The sequence below is a fragment of the Monodelphis domestica genome, chromosome 3 (genome assembly GCF_027887165.1).
Source record: "Monodelphis domestica isolate mMonDom1 chromosome 3, mMonDom1.pri, whole genome shotgun sequence".
Lineage (NCBI taxonomy): Eukaryota > Metazoa > Chordata > Mammalia > Didelphimorphia > Didelphidae > Monodelphis > Monodelphis domestica.
This window is the reverse complement of record NC_077229.1, coordinates 105,739,592-105,749,800: the sequence shown is the minus strand read 5'-3', so window position 1 is coordinate 105,749,800 and position 10,209 is coordinate 105,739,592. Positions and strand designations below refer to the sequence as shown.

The window sequence follows — 10,209 nt, the reverse complement described above, 5'->3', positions numbered from 1 at the left end:
TGTGGCACTCTGGCATCAGTATCCCTGAGGGGATCACCGGAGTAGATCATTCTCGGAGGAACAATAGAACTTGGGGAACTTATATACCTTTTGGGGAACTAAGTGACAGGGAAGTATGATTGATTGACATTACCATGGTTACAAGGAAGTCCAAACTTCACTGACCAGACACAAACAGGCTTGGGAAAGGAACCATGGCCAGAGGCTGGGGTACTGGGGAGTGGCCTAATTGCAATAGATATTAAAAGGGTAGTCCCTGCTGGATCTCTGATACAATGGGGTAAACTTCTAAGACTAAAAGGGTACTTAGCATTTTCTTAGGTGGCTTGCCCCACCTAAGCAGGGATAATCAAGTACTTTAAGGTCTATTATTCAGTCTGATATGGATAAGTCAGGAACTCTCATGTGACAAGGCTAAACTTGGGGGTCTCCAGATTTCAGTTGCTACAAATTTGGGGTCTCCAGATTTCAAGTTGCTACAAACTTGGGGTCTCCAGATTTCAAGTTGCTACAAACTTGGGGTCTCCAGATTTCAAGTTAATATGAGGCAGAAGAGCAGTTAGAGCTAGGCAATTGGGATTAAGTGACTTGCCTTGGTCTAGGCAAGCCAGATACTAGGAAGTATCTGAGGTCATATTTGAACCCAGAACAGCCTGTCTCTCTATCCACTGAGCCACTTAGCTGCCTCTCAATATATTAAAAAAAATTTTAAATCGCCATCATTTGTTTTTCATACCATTATTTCCTTCTCCCTATCCTTGCCAAAGAGCTATTCCAAATAATAAATATTTTAAAGAAAAAATAGGAAGAAAAGGAAAAAAATTGGCAAAACCAATCAATACATAGAAAAAATTAGGAACTATATGCAGTGTTCCACACCCATTGACTTCCACACTTCTGCACAGAATAGAGTAGGTCTTATTATATCTCAGGTCATGTAGTTCTTTGTAATTTTGCAGTATTTGTGATTTTTGAAGTTGTTTCCATTTACATTATTGTTGTTGCATATATTCAAAAAGATTCAATTAAATAAACATTTATTAAGCACTCACTAGGCAACAAGAACTATACTAAGTGCTAGGCTATCTAGCAGCTAAGGATAAAAAAAAAGTTCCTGCCCTCCAGGAGCTTACAATTTAATGGAGGAAGATAACATACAAAAGGGGATGTAAGGGGAGTGCCACCAGTATTTTTTTTTTTGAGGGGAGGTTCTGATTACTTCATTCTGAATCTGAATATACATCTTTTCATTCTTCTCTATTCATCATATTGTTAGTTTCTTTCAGTTTAGTATTATTCCATTACATTCCTGAACCATGATTTAGCTATTCCTCAATTGGTGGGTATCTACTTTCTCAAGGTCATTATTATCACAAAAGTACTGCTATAAACTTTTCAGTGTGTGTGAGGCTTTGCTTATCAATTACCTCCTTCTGGTATATATCTAGTGCTGGAAACTCTGGGGTAAAAAGTATGAACATTTTAGTCACTTTATTTGCACCATTCCAAATTGAATAGCTTCCATTTCTATAGCTCTTTAAGGTTTAAGTGCACTCCTCACAACCACTCTGCAATGGCAGTATTATTGCCCTCATTTTACAGAGAAGAATGAAACCTCTAGAAAGGAGGAATCCAGGGTCGCATCGCTTGTAAATATCTGAGCTCAAACTTGTCCTAAGGTCTCCAGATACTGGGCGGGTGCTCCTCAAAGTAAGGTAATTAGGAAAGGCAAAGGAGAAGTGGAAAGAACTTTACTAAAGAGAGCAAGAAGACTGCCACTTATTTGCTGTGTAATGAGATCCCTTTTCCCGCTTTCATCCAATTTCCTCAAATGTAAATCCAACGGTAAAATCCTTCGTTCTCTACATAAGAGATTACAAAGTAAATTTGCAAGGACTGGGGAATTGCATCTGTGACTTTCTTTCCAAAGCTGAGTAGAAGAGGGGGAAGGACAGAGATAGACAACCAGACACCGTAGAAGCAGAACTCTGAGAAGTGGAAGGACAGATAGACGTCCCGCGAGGGCCGTGCCCCACTCCCAGCATCCAGTTGCCTGGGGCAGCGCAGGCGCAGATCATCGCTCGCTGCCCCCAGGCGGCCCCTCCCGGCTCTTGCCTTCTAGTCTCACAGCGTTCTAATTCCCATCGTTGCCAGGGGAGACAGAATTCCCCCGGGACTCTGCAGGGGAGGGAAAGAGGCCGAGAGGACTCTCCGGCACCGCTCCGCCCCTATGGAAACCTCCCATCCCACTGCCATTGGCCCGAGGCTACCTCCGTCCGAGCCAGCACCGCCAGTGATTGGGTAAGGCTAGATTTTTGTCCGCCCCGCTCCAAGTCCTCTTTCCAGCGGTCACCTCCGGCCCTCTCCCCAACACCCCGCCTTCCCTCCCCAGGGGAGTCAAGTGGGAGTGGAGGGGTGGAAAGCGGGCGGGAACTGCGGGAGGAGGAGGTGTAGAACAAGAAGGAGGAGGGATCGGACTGCCCGAGTGCCCAAACTGCTTGGCCCAGTGGACTCCAGTCCTTCCCGGGGCTTGTGCACTTGCTTGCACTTGGCCGCGGCTCCCGAGGGATCGCCACAGGTTGTCCTCCGTGGGACCCGAGCTGCTGGATGTTCCAACTGCGCGGGCCGAGATGATCCTTGAGGAGAGCCCGGAGGGCGAGGGAGGCGGCGACGGAGGCCTCTTGTCCGAGCCCCCCGACGGGGGTAGCGTTCAAAAGGTATGGGGAGGGTGTTCGAGCTCGGCGGGTATCCTCTCTAGGAACGCTAAAGGCGAGTGCAGGGTTGGCACCCCTACCCCAACCCCCAGCGGAGAGGGGGGCGGCCCATAACCTGGGTACTAGAAGGGGGCGAGGGTTCCCAGCTTTACATCCTCCCCCTCCCCCCACAGAGGGATTAGCGTGAGGAGGTGGCTTGGGGGGACTAGAAAGGAAAGTATCTTTCGTTTTTGTGACAGGTCTTACAGGGTCTGACACCTGCTGCTTTAGACCTGGTGGTAGGGATAGGGAGGATGGAGGAAGAGGAGGGAGAGTTGACTGTACCCCAACCCCTAAGGACAAGCCTATAGTGGCCCCCTCTCTCCAGGTCCTTATATCCAACCAATAGTTAAAATGCTCCCCCCATCCCACCATCTACATCTTTTCCTTCTCTTACTTCTGGGGACTATCTCTGAGTCCCCAGAGAGTACTGGGACCACCAAGTCCCTAGCCCCAGGCCCAAGAGGGAAACTGGCCATTTTTCAAAAGAAACTTCCAAGTGTGTAGGGCATACTAGGAGATCAGGGAGTCCTTCCTGGGGGAGCTGGATAGGATCCTAGAGCACAGACTGGCAGAAGGGACCTTAGAACTTAGAGAAGGCAGAGCTAAAAGGGGCTTTAAGACTTGGGGAAGTATGAGGACTCCGGCAGATGGAAACAACCTCTTAACCATTTAGCCTATCAGTAAACAGATGGGAAAACTAAGACTCAAAGAAGGGAAGGAATTTGGCCAGAGTTACAGTCTGTTCTAAAGTTGATACTGGAATCTAGGACTCCTGGCTCCCTTTAAACTTAGGAAAGAGCTTTGGGTGAAACTCATCACTTGCTACTGTTAGGATTAGCAATTTTTCTTTTGTCTGGCACTTTCCTACTAGATATACTGCCTTGGAGAAGCCTTCTGGGACTGCCCCAGCCTGAAGCCATAATTTCTTTCTCCACAACTAGATGTTTTACATCATTTGCCCTTTTCCACTGGCAGCTTTCACAGTTTTTGTTGTTGTTGTTATTATGGTGGCAGTGGTTGTCCTGGACTATTATTTAAAGCTTTATTGTTTAACTTTTGAAAAGTTTTCTTGTTCTCATCCCTCTCTCAGGCCCCTCATTTACTAAATCTTCTTGATTCCACCTTTTCCAATCTCTCACATCCCTCTTTTTCCCTCCCTTCCATTGCTACTGCCACGGTCTTAGAGGCCTGCTCTGCCACCATCGCAATGACCATTGCTGTGGTCTCATAGATTATTCCACGTTCTTCCTCCAGTCCATCCTTCATACTGCTGTTGCAAAACTGTGCCTCTGCTCAGAAATATTCAGTCCTTTTCAGAATAGAGATATTAAAGATCCTGAATAATTCTGCCACACCTTCCTTTCTAGCCTTATTTCTTGAGGATTCCCTTGCAAATGACTGTGCTTCAGCCAGTCTCTTCCCACCAACATGCCATACTTTCTTTTACTGCCACAGCTTTGCTCATGATGTACCCCCTCATTAAACCCTTTATTATCCTTTAAAGCCCAGTTCAAATACCTCTTCCTCCAGGAAACCTTTTCCTGATACTCTTCACTGGTAATAATGACCCTTTCCTTTCCACCTCACACAATTCTTTGTATACCCCTCTCTAAAGTTCTGTGGCTGTGTCTTTCCCCCTTATTAGGCCTCTTAGGGGAAGGGACCTGTCTTATCCAAATTTTCTGTTATGAGCATGATTATGATAACATTTTTATAACAGTTTAAGATTCAGAAAACCTATTCCTATCTTGGGAAATAGGTAGTTTTATCTCCACTTTGTAGACAAGGAACCTGAGATTCAAGAGATGAAGTACTTTGCCGAAAGTCACATAGCTAGTCAGTCAATAAGCATTTTATTAAGCACTTACTATGAACCAGGCATTGTGCTAAGTGCTGGGAATAAAAAAGAAGAAAATCAAAGTCTCTGTCCTCAAGTAGCTCACAATCTTTTTTTCTCCCCCTTTAAACCTTGACCTTCTCTTTTAGAATCAACACTGTGTGTTGGTTCCAAGGCAGAAGAGCAGGGAAATGTGGGCAATGGGAGTTAAGTGATTTGTCAGAGGACACAGCTAGGAAATATCTGAGACCAGATTTGAATCCAGGACCTCCCATCTCCAGGCCTGGCTCTCAGTCCACTGAGTCACCCAGCTGTTCCTGGAACTCACAATCTAATGGGAAAGATAATTATAAGATAAATATGGACAAACAAGCTGCATGCAGAATGAATAGGAAATTATTTAGAGAAGGAAGGTACTAGAATTAAGAGAAGTTGGGAAAGGCTTCCTGTAGAAGATAAGATTTTAGTTGGTACTAGAGGGAAGTTAGGGAATCCAAGAGGCTGAGTGGGGGATCCAAAATTAAGAATCACAGAGAATCTCATCATTGCTTTTTCCCAAGACAGCCCTGTTGGAAGGCAGTGTCCTTATATATCTCCCTCTAAGTCTTCCTCTTCTGACTAAAGAGTTCCTCCCATGGATCCATCATCATCATCATCATCATCATTATTATTATAGTAGACTATTTAAATCTAAGGCTTTGAGTTTCCTTTTAATTTAGGAGGTTTCTTTTCTAAGCAGTTTATCTCAGTTGAAACCTCCCTGATTGTTTGTGGAGTTTAGTATTGTGGGTATTTTCCTGATTGAGGAAACTATGGATATCTTGAGAGGTTAACTTGACTAGAGCCACAGCTGGCAAGTATCCAGGGTGGGATCCAAACCCATTTTCCACCCATTCCAAACTTCAAGGGTCTTCCTAGCTGGGTCATGCTGCCTTTTCCAGTGCCTAGCACATTGCTTTGCACATAGTAGGTGACTGATAAAGTGTTGGCTAAATAAATAATCAATCAGTGGATCTACTTATTAAAGCCTGCTAGGTTCCAGGCTCTGGGCCAGGTGCAGGAGATTAAAAAACGATCACTCTGCCCTCAAGGATCTTATGTTCGGTTCTATTTGAGGGAAATGGTATCTAAGTCTATAAAATGTATACCAAGGAAATACAAGTAGATGGATGATCCCTATTTGTTGGTTTGATTTTTCAGTTTTCACAGGATGAGTTTTAAGCCTTATCATAGGGGGGATTACAGTGAGGCTTTCCAGATGATCATGATGTTTTTAGTTCTGTCCCAGCTTTTGATTCATTGGAGAGAACCTTGGCTCTGGAATCTGAGTTCTAGTCCCGACTGGACTGCTAATTTGCTGAATTAATGATCTTGATTTGATCTTTTTTTCTGTTTAGGTTAACAAAAATCCTTTCCATCACCAACCTATAAAATAGGTTAAGTGTTCATCTCCTTCTTTTAGAGACAAGGAAACTGAGGTTCAGAGAGGAGAATAGGCTTGATAAAGACTCTCCAGCTGACTCTGGAACACAGATCTTCCTCTTTGAAGCCCAGATCATTTTTCTGGGTGCTGTGCTTTTCAGAATAGTTTTAAAGAGAAGGGAGAACAGTCAAGCCACAGGCTGAAAATTCACAGTGTTCCCAGGAGGCTCAGTGGAGCTATCTTGTTTCCAACCCCAGACTGGCTGGGGGGGGGGGGCTGGCTATTGTTTCAATCAGGAGCTGCTTACTTGGACTGGCCATCTGCAGCCCTGTTCTGGGGGATCTTATAACACAGGGAAGCTATTTTTCCATCTTTAGTGACAGGGCATACATTCTTTCCCAAATGCCATACTTTGATAACTTTCTTAGGATTTTTATCAATTTTTAATAAAAATATAATTTATATGTTATATAATTATAATATAATATTGGACCTGAATAGAGAGAAGCTTAAGTCCCAGTAATTAGTCAAAGGGAAACGGGAATAATAATCTTAACAATATCTCCAGTTTCTATAGAATTTCACAGTTGACCCCACTTACCTTTCAGCAGTCCAATGAAATAGGTTGGGCAAATATTCTTTCTGGGAAGGCATATGATGTGGCTGTTGTTACACAGCTAGTAAATATTGGAATTGGGATATGCATGAAATGAATCTAGTCCCAGCTTCCTGCCTCTCATAGAGAAGGTACTAGATTGCATCTGGGTATAGATTTGGAGTCAAAGGACCTACGATCAAATCCTTTGCCTTTGCCACTAACTGCCTGTAGGAGCAAATCTCTTAAGACCTCAGAGACTCAATGCCTTTACTTATACAAGTCAAGGGATTGGATGAGATGGCATTCCAAGTCTCATCCAGATCTAAATCTATAATCCTATTGGCATGAAGCTGAGGGCTAAGTGCTACAGGCCAGGGGATCAATGCAGACAGTTGAATATTGTAAAAAAATTAAAAAAATTTCAAAGGAGACAGGTGATTGAAAGGAGGAAAGATCTCATTGGGTCTCCACGTCACTTGTCAATCTTCTTTTCCCTCCAGATCTGCAAGGTGAACTCTCACTTGTAATTTTGAATTTCCTCTTTTCTTCTAGAATGGTGTTGGCTTGAATGTGGATAGGGGCAGATGGTAAATCGAAAGAGGAGGGGATGGACATGGTAGAGACTTCCAGGAGCTAGAATGCTGCCACTGAAACCTCCTCCCCTCCCCTTGAATCATTTCAAAGACAAGGCATGGAGGCAGATTTCAGGGATGGTATGTATCCAGTTTTAGTTGGATTGGAGGTGAGAAAGGAGAAATAAGACTAGAAGGGTGGGTTGTCAGGTTGTAGAAGGATTTGGATGCTGGCCTTGAGTGGTGTAGACTTTCTCCTGTGAGAAATTTGGGGAGCCATGGGAGGATTATGAGCTGGAGGGAGGTGCTGTCAGAACTGGTATTTTATGCTTGTTCCTTGTACAGAGGACTGGATTGAATAAACAGGAATACTGCATTTATTTAGCTAAGTCTTGAGGATATAAAGAGAAAAGTAAGACAATCAATCCATGCTCTTAAGAGGTTTACATTCTCATGGGGAGACAACCCTGGGAGGGTTTAAACTGCAGGTCAGATGGAAAAGTCACTGTTGTTAAGATGTGAAAAATAGGTATGTAGACCTCTTCTTTACTGTCTTTTCCACTGATAAAATATTAGTTTCTGAACCAAGGACTTGGGGGGTAAGAACTCTTTTTTTGGGGTCTTCAGTAGCTATGTTTGTAGCCCTCACAGGGCAGTTGCTTGGCTGCTGGTGGAACCTCTGGTTACTTCCCAGGATGATGGCTAAGGGCCCTGGGCAGGTTCAGGGTCCTGGGCTTGTCTCCATTAGGATCTAGCAGCGGTTCTCAACCTCTCAATTTGTAGCAATGAGAATACATAATGCCTATCAGTATTTACATTCCGAATCATATTTTTTTGGTTTGGGGTCACTGCAACATGAGGAACTGTATTGCGGGGTCACGGCATTAGAAAGGTTGAGAACCACTGAGGAGTTGATGGTCATGGTGGTGGTTTGGTGGTTTGACTTGGATGGCCCATGCTGCCTCCTGCTTCTCCTTCTGGGTGCTTTTCTGCTTCATCTAGGCTGCTTGCCTGCCCTGAAGATGACAGTTGGTGAGGATGGTTGGTGCCATCTCAACATAGGAGTTTCTTTCCAGTGACTGTGGAAGGCAAATTGGGAACTGGGGGCCCTGCATTGGCTCCAAGGCCAGTTCACAATGACCTCTCCCAGTCAGTTTCCTTATCTGTAAAAGCAGGGGATGGATTCAGTGGTCTCTGAGGCCCCTTCCATCTCTGGACCTGTGATCTTGCAATCTTGAAGCAGATCAGCTGCCCCTTGTACCCTTGAATCTCCTGCTTCCTGGCCCAGAGACCTGTTTTTCTTCTGCCACATCCCCATTGTTCTGTATTTAATGTTCTGAAGCAGGAACTCAAATGAACTTTTTTTTTTTAAACCCTTATCTTTTGCCTTGGAGTCAATACTGTGTATTGGTTCCAAGGCAGAAGAGTGGTAAGGGCTAGGCAATGGGGGTCAAGTGACTTGCCCAGGGTCACACAGCTGGGAAGTGTCTGAGGTCAGATTTGAACCTAGGACCTCCCATCTCTAGGCTTGGCTCTCAATCCAATGAGCCACCCAGCTGCCCCCCTCAAATGAACTCTTAAGAGTTTTTAATGAATAGTAATAGCTTGCATTTTAGTGACTCTTTAAACCTTATAAGATGCTTTCCCCATATCAGTCTGGTGAGGTGGTTGGTGCTGATATTACCCCCACTGGGAAAGATGTGGAATCCAGATATTTGGATTGGAGAACTGGTTCTGCCTACTTATTCCCCTCATGAGTGACCATGAGCCTCAGTTTCTGTCTCAGTGAAATGGAGATAAGGATATGTGCATGAATTAACTTTTGAGTTGTTAAGAAGAAAGTGCTTAAAACCTTAAAAGAACTAATGAATTTTATCTCCCTCTGAGATAGTTCTCTGGGAGTTGGGCCCTGGTCTCTTTCACTCTCTTCTATCTCCCCATCAAACTTTTCCTAGCAATGAGCCAACTGAAACAGGACTAGGGTGAGGGATGTGGGGAATCAGTTAAAAACATTAAAAAAACAAGACTTGCTAAATTAAATTGCAGAGTAAAGTATTCCCAAGACCTGTCTGCCTGACTAGGGTAAGGAGTGGCCCACAGAATGAACCAGGGAACTTGCCTCAGAGCAACATTTTCCATCACAGGAAAGAGAGAATTCCTCCCTCTGCACAAATAACTGTGATATAAAATGGAAATATGATAAGTACATGTGAGGTGTGTGTGTGTGTGTGTGTGTGTGTGTGTGTGTGTGTGTGTGTGTGTGTGTGTGTGAGAGAGAGAGAGAGAGAGAGAGAGAGAGAGAGAGAGAGAGAGAGAGAGAGAGAGATTTCTGTACCAAACTTTCCAAAACTTTCCATCTCTGTCAAAGGGGGGGTTGTTCTAAGCCAGGGGTTATTTTATTTTTTAAAAAATCAGTTTTATTTTCAGCTCCAAATTCTTTCCCTTCTACTTCTTTTTCCTCATTGAGAAAGCAAGAAAAACAAAAACTGTTAACAAACACATAGAATCAAACAAAACAAATTCTCACATATGTGCCTTAGTGGGCATGATGTATGAATCCATCAGTTCTCTAGCTGGATGTTTGGGGAGCATGTTTCATCATGGTTCCTTTGGAATTGTGGTTGGTCTTTGTGTTGATCAGTGTTCCTAAGTCTTTCCAACGGGTTTGTCTTTATAGGCTTGTTATTGTAGAAATTATTCTCTTAGTTCAGCTCACTTCCTTTTGAATCAGTTCTTATAAATCTTCCCATGTTTCTCTGAAACCATCCCTTTTATCCTCTTACTGTACAATAATGTTACATTCATACACTGTAATTTGATCAGTTATTCCAAAATGGAGGAAAATCCCTTCAGTTTCCAATTCTTTGCCACATATTTTTGTCAAAAAGCTTTGTTAATTGCACAAAATCATATTTTATTTTGTTATTTAAAGATCACACAATCTTATTCTGAATGGCAAATATTCATTAAAAATAAAGCAAAAATAAAATTCTAATTCTTTGCTCCATATTTTTGTACATATT

At 43.4% G+C, this 10,209-nt stretch overlaps 1 protein-coding gene across 2 annotated transcripts in view; it reads left to right on the top strand.

Annotated features, from left to right (window-relative positions):
* Positions 1–2,148: 2,148 nt before the first annotated feature.
* RHPN1 (rhophilin Rho GTPase binding protein 1) overlaps positions 2,149–10,209 on the top strand; it is a 49,823-nt gene continuing 41,762 nt past the window's right edge. Inside the window, exon 1 of one of the 2 annotated variants that reach the window (XM_007488840.3) lies at positions 2,149–2,717. In XM_007488840.3, the coding sequence (XP_007488902.2) occupies positions 2,631–2,717 (87 nt within the window). In that variant the 5' untranslated portion in view covers positions 2,149–2,630. The remainder of the gene's footprint in view (positions 2,718–10,209) is intronic. The other variant, XM_056822947.1, reaches the window with a different exon arrangement.